Here is a 15,451-nt window from a genome sequence, read left to right as displayed (position 1 = left end):
ACTGTACAGTTTTGATAATGAGTCACACGGTTGTTTCTAATAGGAGAATGACAAAGATCACTTGTCGTTCGTCATCCGAGAACTTTTTTTTTTTTTTTTTCACGTTAGTGGATATACAGCAGGTATTATCAACAGTCCTCCATCACTTTAGCTACGCTCACCAAAAACTTTGACACGAGGCACTGCGTTAAATTCTTTTCCAGACCCGTTGTTAAATGTCTCCAGAGCGCATGTTTGAAAAGACTCAGTCTCTCAGTTGTGCATATTAGATTTATTCAGTGTGAATGTTACATCTGTTTTTTTGACACTGCCTCCATCTCTACAGTTGCTATATTAGCTTCATTGCCGCTCAGATTCATCTCCTTTTTGAAATATCTTTCCTTTAATCATAAAAGCAGACACATTAGCAAATTCAGCAGTGTCGCGTTCAAAATGCGAGAGCACTGCTTCTTCCCACCGCTGTCCCGTGAAGATTTTATCAACACTTAAATTAACAATATAAAATTTGCTACGTAACTAGACATGTATTTAGCTTTGTCTGTTCGGTTAGTCAGGGATGCGTGTCACATCTGTTAACATTTCTGTGAAAGACATTTATTTCAGCAACACTGTGAAAAAAAAAAAACTGAACAGTTAAGTCACTGGGCCGGCACAGTGGCGCAGTGTGTAGCACTGTCCCCTCACAGCAAGAAGGTCATGGGTTCAGTTCCTGGCTGGTTGGCCAGGGTCCTTTCTGTGTGGAGTTTGCATGTTCTGTCCGTGTCTGCGTGGGTTTCCTCCCACAGATTAAGGGGAAAGTTTTGAGACACTAAATTGCCCCTAGGTATGAATGAGTGAGTGTGTCTGCCCTGTGATGGACTGGTGACCTGTCCAGGGTGTTTCCCTGCCTTTCGCCCTATGAGTGCTGGGATAGGCTCCAGCACCCCCTGTGACCCTAATCAGGATAAGCAGCTTGGATAATGAGTGAGTGAGTGAAGTCACCTTACTTAGGCAAGCTAACTTCACAGCTTTTTCAAATAAAGAGTGGCTTATAAATTTTGTTAGCCTCATTCTTTATTTATTCATTTATTTTACAGAGAATCTATTGTGATATTAGTGAAAGTTCTAAGATTTCTGCCTGAGATAAAAATAGATCATTCTGACACATCACAAAGAACATCACTCCTACACAGCTGTTAAGGAACTGGAGCTGTTTGCTCAGTTAGGCTACCATGTCCCAGGTACTTACATGGAGGTGTTTCAAACTGATTTTGTTTTATATGTATATAGACACACACACACACACACACATATATATATATACACACATATATATAAATATATATGAAACAGTTGATCAATCATTTGTGACTGCGATGACTGACAGCCATCTGACTGTTGACTCTCTGCCCCAAGATCTTCTCTGTAAGTGTCTCAGAACTGATGGGTAAAGTGAGTGACAAGTGTAAACACAAAAGTGTTTCCATAAATATTTCAAACGCGCATGGGGGAAGTGGCAGCTTTTTTTGCGGAGAAATGAGGCTGGAAGTCACGGGGCTACAGTGATGGGCGGTCCCCTGGTAGAGCTCTCCGTGCTGGAGTGTCAAAGCAACCCCTGAGCCCTTCACTACTTCAGGAAACCAAACGTTTTATATATCAGTGACCGTTCTGGAGCCATGCGTCAGATTGGTATATGACAATGAAAGCAAGAGAGAACCAAAATATGAAAAAATGTACCTGAAAGACCTCTTGAAGGAGAGCGAGAGAGAGCGAGAGAGAGCGAGAGAGAGAGAGAGAGAGAGAGAGATTGTTCTACTTGAGTGAGTGTGTATCGATAGTACCTGGAAAACAGCGAGGGTGGGGGGTGGGAATAATAACCCACTAATTTAACTGCCTTTAACATAATCCGGCTTATTAATATCCTTGATAAAAGCAAGAGCTGATCTGACTGCATCTTTACTGAATTAATACTAATTACTGGATAAGGGCCAAGCTTGCAGTGATTCACATGACACCTGCTCACTTGCTCAATCACACGGAACATGACGATAGTAGGAGGTGATTTAAAATCAGCTCCAAATGACTGTAACTGATAGATTTTATATATTACTCCGTATGATATAACCCTTGATGACAAACCTATTTTAAGAAACAGTTCACATCAGTTGGATCAGAGGCTGTGTTACTTCTATCAATGGCAGTTTCTTCTTTGACTTGAGCATAAAAGTTTCCTTAGAAAACCACAGAAGATATTGAGTTTTTCACTCTACACTTTGGTTCAGTCTTTCTGAAGGTCAGCATACAGAAATAATTAGTGGATTTCATAACTACAAAAGAGAAAGGAAAAAATGTGTCTCGTCTTTCTCCTAGAGATGTGCCATCAAGTATTGACATTCTCTGAAGGATGTACAAGTGTTTGGCCATTGTGGAAAGCTACAAGCATATGCTTCCCGTGTACTATCTGCTAAGCAACAAATCCTTTTCTTTTTCCTTTTTTTTTTCTTTTTCTTTTTCCTTTTTTTCTTTTAAGTTACATGCTGAGGAAAGACTGAGCATCTGCGATAGACCTCTCATGTGGACTTCACATTAGTCTGTTCTCAGCAGGGGGCTTCTTTTTTTTTTTTTTTTAATCTTCAAATTACGAAAATTACAGGGACTACTCTTGTGCACTGGTTTACGTGAGCAGGTTTTGTGTGGGGGGGGGGGGTTTTGTACGTACTCCTGTTAAATTAAATTAAATCTAATTGTGGTTAAAAGATGGGTAACTGATATTTTAATGGGCAAAATAATTGTGATAAATTACTGATTATAGTATGTCACACTATGTTCATTGTACCAGTGGCTACATTTTGACTGATAATTGGAGTGTCTACCCAGACGAGCAGTTGGGTTTTCTCACCAGATCCATGAACAGTATTATTTATTTATGTGTACTCCAATACTAAATGCATTCTGTCAAAGGATTAGGCTGTCATTGATTTCTGCGTTCTTTCTTTTTTTTTTTTTCTTTTGGCCTGAATGGAGTGAGGATGTGAAAGGGGTTTGTGTTACAGATAATTGGTTATAGGTTCATTTGTTCTTCAGTAGAGTATCCTAGAGGAGAGTCCCTCCACCTCTCCTTCTGCCTACACTAAGGTATAGCATGCTGTTTCCTCTCTCTCCCTCTCTCTCTCTCTCTCTCTCTCTCTCTCTCATTCTTTATCTCACTCGCTGCCTTTCCAACTCAGAGTGAATTATTGATTGTTAGATGAGTCACCGTAAGGCTGAGACAAGCACGTTTGGGGAGTCAGAGAACAATTCGGGCTAAATTTCAGCTCCGTCCCAGCCTGCCGTGGGTCCAGCAGTTGCACAAGGGGCAAGATGTACCGGCCGCCCCTGCGAAGTAATCCGCATGAGCCCGAACAAGAAGGTAAAAACGTACGGTTTCTGATTGGCCCAGACAGCACTACTCATATGGGAGCTCATTGGCTGCGGATTGTTTGTTTGGCTGAGTCGTTACGATGAGTGCCTCTCTCAGACTCTCTATCTTATTTTACTGTACTGCACACTTGAGTGACTGCAGTAATTTGTGTTGGTTCAGAGATTTGTGGAAATGAATGGATCTCTTTAAGAATGTCACAAGCTCTCGTCAGCTCAAGTTTCACTTACCCCGGCACCATGACAGAGGGAGAGAGAGAGAGAGAGAGAGAGAGAGAGAGAGAGAGAGAGAGAGAAATAATGGATGATGCACTTAATCTGAAGAAGTTGCAGCAAAGCTTCATTCCAAAATCTCTTTAAAATTCTTGACAGCCCCCCGCCCCCCCCCAGCGGAGCAATCATCTGTCGAAGCGGCAGCGTGCTGTTTCAATACTCGTGTGTCATTTACCTCAAAACTTCTCTCGGTTTCAACTTCTGATCGTCACGTTATGGGAAGAGAGATGGGAAATTTTTAGAGGCATCTCTTTGTTCTTTTGTTTGATGTAAAACCTGTTAGCAGGGCTTAATCAATACAGTATCTCATGTCTGTACCACCACAATAAATCCCGCTGTTTATGCAGGAGACGACGCAGTCGATGTTTCAAGCACTGTATCGGCTTCTTGTTTTTGCGGAAATATATGGTATTTACTCTCGCGCTTTTCGGCGAGGATATAATTAAGTGTTTTTAATTCCTCCGTGTTGTCATGACCTTGCTATTGAACACAACTCTTGCCCCAGGGTCTCCGTAATTGCTAAACATTTAAAGGAATAAAGATTTTTTCGGCTCAGCTAATGTCCCTGTTCCACCCATGAGACACCCCCATAACTTAACACACTTAGACACGGAAGGAAACCATCTTCATTCAGCATTCGCTGTTCAGTTAGTTCTCCCATAATAAACATTTATATGAAGATACTGGGCATCATGCACACACATTATTAGCGTAATACAATAATCCTACTTGTTATTCACATGGTTGTCGCCAGTTGAGAGGGTGATTTTTTTTGACAAAGGTTTGTCAGCCTCTTCAAAGTGGTCAGGTCCCTGTTGTATGTGCGCGGTCACAGTGTTTGAAAAGTCTGGTTTGGCGCTGTGTTTACCTCTAGAGCAGTTAGTCTTTTAATTGTCAGTGACTATTAAAGGACTGTTTCATTGAGCTGACAGAGAAAACGCCGTGAACACCGTGTTGAAAAGTACACTCATTTTAACTGGAGGTCAGTGTGGCTACGTATCTGTCCAGCAATGACACTATTAAAACAAATACGCACAGCATTAGTATTCAACGCAGCCAGTGTGAAAGAGAAGACCCTCAATTATAACGCATTTATTGGTTTTTTTTTGGGGGGGGGGGGGGGGGGGTTTCATGCATTTCAGCAGTGAGAGAGGTGGAAACATATCAAAAGACTTATCGCTTTTGTCACATGACGCAGCGTTTACTGATTAAAGACAGGCTAAGAACAAATTTATTATGTCCTCATTGAAAATGAAAAAAAAAAAAAGGCAATTACGGATACATAATTAATCCTAATTATGAAGTTTGAATTATTCTAATTTACTGGAGTTTCACCATCATATTGTATCCATGGGCCCATGAAGGGCCTGTGTGGTAATGTCATTATGTATGAGACATCAGTCACTGAAGTAAACTAGCACACGGCCTGCTGAGCGGAGAAAACAGAGCATATGAACACTTCCAGAGGATTACAGATCATAAGAGAGAAGACCACTGTCCATGTTAATAAGGTTGTGAACCTAAATGACTCTTACAATGAGTTATTAAGGGAGATGTGAGTTCAGAGGGAGCGATATCGTAGAGGCACACACACACACACACACACACACAGACACAAAGAAAGAAAAGATGGAACATGAAGAGATTTAAAAATAAATAAATAAAGAGATGAAGGTCTTTCTCTCAGGCCTTAGTAATTAGAGTTTGTGAGTCTTGTCAAGGCCATACCCTTCGGCGAATTATATATATATATATATATATATATGTAGTGATTTAAAGTCAGAAAGTGTGGAAGGATTTGGAGATGGTATACTTGTAAAAATCAGAGCAAAAAAAAAAAGAATGAAGGCTACTTCAAAGAATATAGAAAAGCATAAACATGTGAGCAGTAAACCCAATAAAATGAAAATGAAAAGAAATTAAAAATGCAACAGAAGCAGCAGTGATGACGGTGGCGAAGTCGTGAGGATGTACTGATGGACGACCTCATTTGTGTGCTTTTTTTTTTTTTTTTTTTCTTTTACGGACGATCCGTTTCTGATCGTTTTCACACATTACACTGTACCCAAACAGAGCTTGGTCTTGGCTTGCCGGGCGGCGGGGTGGGGAGGTGGTGGTTGGGGGTGGGGGGGTTGGGGGGTGTTTCAGTAGGGCGTGTGACACACTAATGGAACTCTTTGGTCTTTCACTACAGTGGATTGGATAACAACTGGATCTCTGCCAATGAAAGAACACTTTAAAAATGTTAAAAAATGAAGTAAAAGCAATGCCCAAAACCCTGAATGTTTCTTATAAACTTTATTACACTGTAAGTTTGTAATTACCCCACACACTTTGTTGACATTTTAAGTTTTAACCATGATCAAAACATTTCTAATAAAGATACGACTTTGAATGATTTAACCATATTTAACTATATGACAAATGTTTTGTTTTTTGTTTTTTTAAGAACCATCACTACTAGTGACTGTCATATAATACCAGCGTGAGTGTGATATGTTGAAGTGAAAGGTTTTCCTAAGAGATTGAACAATGGCCTCTGCTCGTTCTCCATACAAAGTTACCCAGCGGTTCCTGTTCAAATACCCTTGATATCTCTATCAACAACATCACTGCTGAACGTTTTATAATGACTGCAAAGATATGAAGGCATTATAATGAGATCCATCTCTCTCTCTCTCTCTCTCTCTCTCTCTCTCTTTCTCCATTATGTGGAGGTTGTAGGAGTAGGTAATGATCTCATATCTTCCACCTTACCTGTCTGAGTACCCAATTAGCTGTGTCAAATTGGCCAGTGGGAGCAGAGGAGTGTAAACCTACCCCAGTGTGAATCAGTCACATCTGAGTCACCTAAGCTCAAATCAACTGCATTACATTGCTATGCCGATCAATAGAGATATTGTTAAGGGAGATCCATCAGTCACTGCCTTGGCTCACGCATTTCTCTGATAAAAACAGAGGTGGGAAAGAGGCATTTTCAGTGTGGGCAGGAAGACATTACATGGTTGAAGAGTTTGCCGAGATGGGTTGTCTGACGAGCAAACATCGTTGTGTTACTCCGGGATACGGCCGAGATTTATTGCATGTAGTACCCCACACTTTTTCTCATTTACGCCCCTCACCCACGTCCCCCCCCCCCTCCCTCCCCCACCTCCTCCCAAAAAAAGGGAGGGAAAAAAAGAAAAAAAAAGCTCATTTGAGAATAGTTGATGCCCCTCCAGCTTTTCTTCTTTCTGTCTCAGTGAATTTCCACATATTCCGTGAAAGCAGACGACGACGGGAACGCTTCTGCTCTCGGACCAATAAATAAGCTTTGGCGTAGCAGGCGGATTACGTTCTCCACTTAAAAGAAGAAAGAGATGGGAATGGATTTAAAGGCCCGAACCTGAGATCGTGCGACGGGGGGGGGGGGGGGGGGGGGGGGCGACGTTTTACTATGCAACTACAATCATCCGCGGCGAAGAAAAGAGCCGTCCCGGTCCCACTCAAAAAAAAAAAAAAGAAGAAGAAGAGAGAGGGCGACCGTGACCGCGGCGGTCACAAAATGAATTTTCGATCGGTCCCCGGTCTTCGCCCGCGGCTCCCTCGGCCCCTGCCAGCTCCCTGCCAGCTCCCTAATATAGAGCCGTCTGATGAGCCTTTTCACTGGGCCTCCTGACTGGCCTGCTCCTCCGGAGACGACACGTAGCGAAGGGGGGGGCGGGAATTATGTCAGGCGTGCCTGGACAGGCAAGAGTATAAACACTCCAGGATCTATTAATGTGTTGAGGACCTGACTTCCAAGCCCGGAGAGATGGAGCCGCGATCTCAGTGGCAGGAAAATGAAGCTGTCATTCAGCTCTGACATGAGCGACCAAACCATTCCACATCTACATGTGACAGATGGGATTGGGAGGGGTGGGGGGGGGGTACTTCAACTCTTCCTCTAATTCCCCCTCACAGGACCGAGTCAACGCCATCTTCTCTTATCTGCTTGTCTGAACAGGGAAGAGGTGAAAAAGAAGTGAGATGAGCTCAATAAAGATTGAGACATGTGTCCTTTGGAATGACAGAAGGATGGAAATATGGTAGGAAAGGCGGTAATGTGGGGAAGGATAACATGATAAAGAAGAAATGAGTTTTGTGTCTTTGTTGATCGATATATTTTTTTCTTTCTTTCCTTTTTTTTGTGAACTGTTTGTTGTGGGATTTGCTTGTGTGTGTCAGGAAAAAAAAAGAGAATGAGAGAAAGAGAGAGAGAGAGAGAGGAAGAGAGAGGAACTCACAGATGCTTAACTACTTGGTTTTGAAGTTTAATTTGTAAGACGGAGCATTGGATACTTTAAGCTCACCAGGGAGCCATGTGCAGGCAAATATTTGAGAATGACAAATCAGACTCACTTTGTACTTTCTTATCCAGGAACCTGTACTTAACCGTCAACTCTCTGATCCTCGCACGAACAGGGTCCTGATATTTTTATTATTAATGAATATTGGTACCCCCGTTCCACATCCAAGGAAACTGCACTACAAACTGAAAATCAAGATAATAATACTTAAAATTGTTTTTATTTCAAGTCTTCCTCTGCAGAATACACAACAACCAGCTCGTTCTTTGATGTTTTCTGAGTTCACAGAAACAAATCGCTCTAAAATGTTCACCCCTTAAACGACTATACTCTTTTTTTTTTACGCAATCTGTAAAGACATCGCTCTTTTTTCCCATCTAAGCAACAAAAGGATGAGATCCACAGTCCGTCTGCAAGATGTTGGCATTCTTCTAGACTACAAAGGGTGCTCCATCTCACTGCTAAATTAGCCGGCGCACTCCGTGCTGTTTCCAAGCAGGGAGTGAATAGTGTGATTGATTAGGCTCATTCGTGAACCCATGGTAGATTGAAGAGAAAAGGAGCATGCAGACAACATTGGCAGGGCAGTGTTGTTTTGCCCCTGGGTTTAATGAGACATATCCTAAAGGGAACACACCCTGACTCAGACTCCCCCCCCCCCAGGGTCGCCCACCGATGCCTGAGCCAGAGGAGAGGTGTCAGAGTGCAGCTAGTGTAGCGTCGGTAGTTAATTACCAAACACCTGCGTGTCTCACATTTCTGTCCTAGCAGCTCACAGCTCACACACACACACACACACACACATGCTTGTGCACTTGTACACATGCATGGACATAAACACACACACACACACAGACACACACCACAAACACACACGCGTGCACACACACACACAGACACACACGTGGTCGTGCGCATGTACACATGCATGCACAGAAACATACACACACACACACACACACACACACACACATATAAACACACACACACATGTTCATGCACACACACACACACACACACACGTTCATGCACACGCACACACACACATACACATATACTCTCACACACATGCATGCACACAGACACACACGCACTCATCCAAAACCACAAGCACACCATGACCAGTGTAGCATCTGATTCAGTAATAATGGCATCGAAAATGCTTTGATATTATCCATCTCCACCTGTCAGTGAGGTGATTTTCTTTTGTTAACTTTTTTTTTTTCAGCTACATATTATGTTTCCTTCCTTTGTAGACCGCTGTTCTTGGCTGAACCCTGCTTCCAGATCATAGGGAGTTGTACTGGCTACCTGCCTATCTGTCTGACTTGAGTTATTCAGCAGTGAATCCTGAGAGAGAGAGAGAGAGAGAGAGAGAGAGGGGGAGAGGGAGAGAGAGAGAGTGGGAGAGAGAGGGAGAGAGAGAGAGAGATGGGTCTTCATTTTGAGCTGTATTTTGAAACAGCAGGTGCGAGCGTTTCTAATTGACTCTCGTAAAGTTGTGCTCCATGTTGAGAATGTTTAACTGAAGCGATATATTCAGATTCCCATGGGTTATACACAGCAAGCTAAATATTTATCTCCACGGGCCCCCTGAAGAGAACTTCATCTACTGTTGTGTGCTAAAGTACGTCCCTAACCCATTTGTCTATAATTATATGTTTAACCCCTATTTGCCTCATATCTAATCTCTTTAGCCGTTGCACTGAATGGCTCATTTCTCTCCTGAAGTTCCAAGGTCTTTTTTTTAAAAGTAATAACTACCTGAAATTGTTATGCATAAGACATATTTTCGAAACCCTCCATAGCTCTACTCTCTATGCGTATGACATCTCGTGATCTCATTAACTTCCCAAGAACTTCGGGTCTCGCGTAACTTTTGTGGTCTGCTTCCAACATAACTTTCCTTTCCTTTTTTTTTTTTTTTTTTTTCAAATTTTGGAGGAACTTGTGCAGAAGTTGTGTGACAAGAGGCTTCCTGTGTCAGTGCGTGCATGGTAAGCGTGGGCCGGTGGTGTTGTGTGAGTTTTTATAAAGTCCATAAGAACCTTTGTGATAATCCTGTTGACAATACCATGTCATTACCACACAGCCCACAGATTCAAGGGGCTAATTCCCTGTAGGAGTAAATCACCCTTTGTACCCCGAGGACTGTAATTACTGTTGTCTGTAAGTAGCTGTCAGAAAGAAACCGGGCACAGAATCAAATATACGGGGGGGGGGGGGGGGGTGAATTATACTTTAATCCTCACACTGGATGAAATCAATGTTGGTAAAAAAAATAGAAAAAACATGGGCTGAAATGTAGGTGGATGCCCCACCCCCCCTTTTCTTTAGGTCAGTGCCCCAAACTTACGAAAGATCCCATTGTAATGTGACGGGATGTCCCAATTTATTTCCAAGGTTTCATGTCCAACCAGATTTTAGTAATCAAGTGGGTATTTTTGGGGGGGGGGGGGGGGGTTGGAAGAAGGTGGTTATTTTGTTTTGATCTACCAACTTGTTTCCAAAACTTTGCGTTGTTCTATTTATTATTTATTTATTTACATGTCTTTGATATCACTTCTATTAAGGAGGATACATTTTCATTTCGAAAGTTGAAAGGAGAGAAGACAAACCTATTCCCTTTCTCTCGATACGTTATTTCATATAACAAATATGCGCTGCGTTGTCCTTAGCCTGGCAGCCTCTCAACGCACAGATATTATCAGCCGCTGGAATACAATATAAAATCATATATTAAAAATCCCTGACCTCTGCTGAAAAGTCACTTATTGAAAAGATGAAAATATTTTCCATATTTATTTGCCAAAAATTGTTTGCCATTTTTTTTTTTTTTCTCATGGTTTTGAAGGTTTTTCCAGACTTGCTGATGTTGCTTTTATTCTCCTACATACGTGGTTTGACTGATCATTCCGTCGCTTGGCCTGGTACTGTTGATTGATTTGTTCGTATTTATGGGCTCAGGCATAAAAGGCTTTTCTTAGTATTTGTTTATCAATATGCTCTAATCTCACCTTTATTTTCAGCAGTGAAATATGTTTGTCCTGGATTTCTAGTTTACTGAGTGAAAAATAAACCTTTATATTTGAAGTGCTTCATATTTTATCTCCACATACAGACCTTCTGTGAACACAAGTATGCACCAATTTGGATTAATTTATAGATAAGTAGAACATAAGGAGACCTGATAAAATATAAAATGTAAGAATCCTTTGGTTTCAGCTTTTGTTTGACCCTTTGCTCTGTCTCTCTCTCTTTCTCTGTGTGTGTGTGTGTGTGTATCTTTGTAGAAGGAACTCCTTACACGTGGTGGGTCGGCCGCGGCAACGAGAAACACTTTTACTGGGGTGGTTCTGGACCTGGGATCCAAAAATGCGCCTGTGGAATCGAGCGCAACTGCACCGACCCGAAATATTACTGCAACTGCGACGCCGACCATAAACAGTGGTGAGTACTTTCTCACAGTGTGACTCTGCCTCTGTCCCCGTGGCGACCGGCCCTAAACGAGCTAGTGGTTGACAGAAGTTTGTTTTTTGGGGTTTTTTTTGTCTGTACGTGTCTGAACGTGCTTTTGGCCCTTTACTTTCGGAGAGCTGAGAAGGTACGAAACCCGCTGTCTGTTCATTCAGCAGTACCTTTCGAAAGAGTGAAGCGTCGCATGTGAAATGGCTGTCAGCTCACTCCAGGTCATCCATCCCTGATACAACACCAAACCTTGACGGTTTTTTTTTTTTTTTTTTCAGCAACAGTGTCCAAACCAGTATGTGTATATTGCGTTTTCTTTTTGAAACCATGCCCTAGGGAAGAAAAAAAAAATTGCGGGGGGAGATGCTCAAAGTTATCGATTAGAAATATTCATAGAAAGATGATTAGACTTTGATGCCGTTTGATGAGATGTGGACGGAACTGTAAAGAGGTGGAGTTGGAAACTGGACCTGTCAAAATCACGCATCAGGAGCATCATTCAAACCAACAGTTTTTTTTTTATTGTCTTTTTCAATCATAGCGGACATGCTTGTTATGACAGGAAGCATGTCCTGTAAACAAATATTACAAATTTTGCACTCAATCTTCACTAGAGGCATTTAAGTGCAAGCTGGTCATTGTCAGTCCACATGGGAGACCAAACAGAAAAGGGCACTGAATTGGAACAACAGAGATTTTTATTCATGTATTTATTGATAATGTCATTATCTGCAGAGTTATAGCGTTTGTGCATTTTTTCTGTTTTTGTTTTTGTTTGTTTTTTTTCTCTCTTCTTTTTAATTGGAGATCACATCATTGGATCATTTGTTTGGTTCATTTTTAAAATCTTTTTTGTTCTTCTTCTTGTATCTCTCTAAATTGTATTCAGTAACTTCATTAATTTACTTCATTTCTCGAATCTGTTCATGTATTACACCGCATTATATTTCGACCGCATATTATGTTGTATTATTTTCTTTTTCTTTTTTTTTTTAAATTTGTTTAGAACTCTTTGACACCACACTCTGTCCCAAGCAACTTTCACAGAATATCTACCATGGGATATTGTAGTGTACAGTATATTATACGTGATTTTTTATTGATATGTCAGAGAGTCGGTGATTAATGCCATTTAGTTAGAGTTACTGTTCGTGGTCGTATATTCCACAGTCGTGTGTGTGTGTGTGTGTGTGTGTGTGTGTGTGTGTGTGTGTGAGAGAGAGGGTGAGAGAGAGAGCGAATGTGACTCAGGAGTGCTGGTACTAGACCAGAGTAGGGGTTGGTTGGATATTGAAGGTGTGAACAGATGGACAGCTGGCAATTGTCACCCATAAAGTACTCGTTATAAACCCTCGTTGGATTCAAACCCCATACATAATACATTCAAACTAGGGCATAAAGATATCAAAATAGGATGTTCTTACCCGAGTCATGCTCCCATCGCTGTTTATTTATTTCTTTTCGTCTGCTCGTGAAGAAAGCGGTATTTTTTTATTTTTTTTTTCTCACTGAGGACGGTTGTTTGTGTTTTATGGTCTCGTTTCCACCTGATAGATGATGTAGTTTGCCTATCGCGCGCGAGGTGCTCTGCTACTTGTCTTTTCTCAACGCGATAAGGCTCATGCTAATGTTTGTTTTAGTCTCACATGAATTTGATATGAAACACAAATCCCGCCGCTGTCATAGGTCAGCCAGACAGAAAGTGCATCTGAGAATCCCCGTAATCCCTTCTGCTTTATACGAATGGAAAATTTGACAGTTTTACTTAATCTCACAACAAGAAGATCAGTTTTGACTCTTCAGACAAAATGTAGTGATAAGGCTGTACAAAAAAAAAAATGAATAAAGAAAAAAAAAAAAACAGTGTTCAGTCAACAATTTGTATTTCAAGTATTGGATGTTAAAAGGATTCGTCTGAGGAGAAGCTTGATTCTTGACCTCGGCAGGGGTTTTCTGATGGGAATTATTGATCACGTGCCATCTTCTTTTTGTAGGAGAGAAGATTCCGGGCTTTTGGTTTATAAAGACCACTTACCTGTCAACCAGGTTGCTGTCGGCGATACCAATCGACCCGGTTCAGAGGCCAAGCTGACAGTTGGCCCTCTGCGTTGCCAAGGAGACCGTAAGTCTTCCTCTGTTCCGGAATGGCCTTTGGATCTTGAGTTCTTTTGATGTTGACAACCGCTCATACAAATGAATAGTCAAACTGCTCAGAAGACTAGAAGACTACACTCTGCTGTTACATGTAATTAGGGGGATGTTCTGAAAGTGTTTAGAGTATGCACTCAGCTTACGGTGTTGTGTTTCTGTAAAAAATCATTTTCCTCCGCAAATGTCTGCAGGGCTTTTTTTTTTTTTCTTTTCACTCTCTAACGGTTATGTAGCACATTCACTGTGCATAGATTATGTTCTAGTGGTCGACATTGAAAAGGGGTTGCTTTTTAATGAGATGTTCATTAAGTTGACTTTCTGGAGAGCTTCTCTCAAGGTGATTCCCCTACAAGGATACATTGAAAGAAGGAAATGTCTGAGAAAAAAGTACACAGAGAAAGAGAGAGAGAGAAACGGAGACACAGACAGAGAGAAAGCGAGAGAGACATGGAGTCTCTGATCCACAATCAAAGCCCGGTTCTCAATTTACATCACTTTCCATATTATCCGCTGTTACAAGCCCCTGTAATCTGGTTTGACAGTCGGTCTCATGATAGTCCAGGTAGAACAATAACACAATGCAAGGGCTCGGGTGTGGGGGGAGCGGGGGGGGGGATGCATCATGCTTTTGAAAGTAGGCCTAGAGAAACGCAAATGATGCATCTCATTTTAAACAGCTCTTCTCCATGCCAAACACAACGGGGAGCAAACAATAGGCACCAGACCAGAACCAGGACCAAGGGCGCACAGCACAGTCATCGCTCTGCCTTCTCCGCTGGCGAAAACGATGCGTTTTCATGCCTCATTGTTCTTGTTAATTGCGCTGTGCTTATTACATTATCAGTTGCATTTGATTAGAATCACCTGTTTGACAAGGACATTGGCTGATGTTTTGGTAACTGAGTTTTCCTTTTTTTTTTCCTTTGTTTTTGATTTTCCTCTCTCTCTCTCTCTCTCTCTCTCTCTCTCTCTCACACACACACTCTCTGTCTCTCTCTTTCTCTCTCTCCCCTTTGCTCTCTCTTGAAAGCACTCTCTTGTTCTCTCTCTCTCTTCCTCCCTCCCCTGCTGTCGGTCTCATTTACTCTCTCTTTCCCTCCCCATCTCTCGTTCTTTTTTCACTCCACACCTGTTGGTTTCATTTTTTAGCATATTTTACCATGCTTCCAAACTCCCTCAGCTGCGAGATGCTAGTTGGAGGAACCGCTGGTCTTTCCCTCTCTTGGAATAGTAATGGATGTGCATTGAGAGCCCCACAAATCAAATCCCCTACCCATAATTCAGTGCAGGATCGTTTTTTATTTATTCATCTGTTTATTTATTTATGAGACGGAGGTGCAAAGTGAGCAGGCGGCCCACAGAAGCAGATTAATGCGGCATGTAAAGAAAAAAAAAAAAAAAAAACATTTGTACATTGCCACATTGGCATGGTAATATAGCGCTTAATGTTTCTGTTAGCTTGCTTTAACCGTGTTAGAAAAATATCATAACTCTCTTGGTATCCAGTACCTCACCAGGGAAGCCCCAATAGGTCTGCACTTCTCCGCTCTATAGAAAATCAGCATAAAGGCTTGTATGTGCTACCAAGCAGAACTCTAAATGGTTCCCAGCGAGGAATCTACATCGTGTTAAAGATTCGTTTATTTCCCTGCTTGCCTCTGCTGAGCTGTGTCATTAATAATTTACAGCCAAAACACCAAATTAGTTAATGAAATGCAAAGAGTTCAGCAGAGTGACAGAAGGCTTACCAAAGCAGTAATGTATGACAAAACAGGCGGGGACAACCGAGACAGCTTTTGTGGTGTGACTGATTGATGATTTTTTTTATGGTTTCA

At 41.7% G+C, this 15,451-nt stretch overlaps 1 protein-coding gene across 1 annotated transcript in view; it reads left to right on the top strand.

The window, feature by feature from the left end:
- Nucleotides 1-15,451, top strand: part of cntnap2a (contactin associated protein 2a) — a 151,767-nt gene that overhangs the window by 75,066 nt on the left and 61,250 nt on the right. The window contains exons 14-15 of the mRNA XM_030767534.1: nucleotides 11,291-11,447; nucleotides 13,460-13,587. Of these exons, the coding sequence (XP_030623394.1) occupies nucleotides 11,291-11,447; nucleotides 13,460-13,587 (285 nt within the window). The remainder of the gene's footprint in view (nucleotides 1-11,290; nucleotides 11,448-13,459; nucleotides 13,588-15,451) is intronic.

This window comes from Chanos chanos, chromosome 3 (genome assembly GCF_902362185.1).
Source record: "Chanos chanos chromosome 3, fChaCha1.1, whole genome shotgun sequence".
NCBI lineage: Eukaryota > Metazoa > Chordata > Actinopteri > Gonorynchiformes > Chanidae > Chanos > Chanos chanos.
Note: the sequence above shows the minus strand (reverse complement) of the source record. Positions and strands in the feature narration are given on the sequence as shown.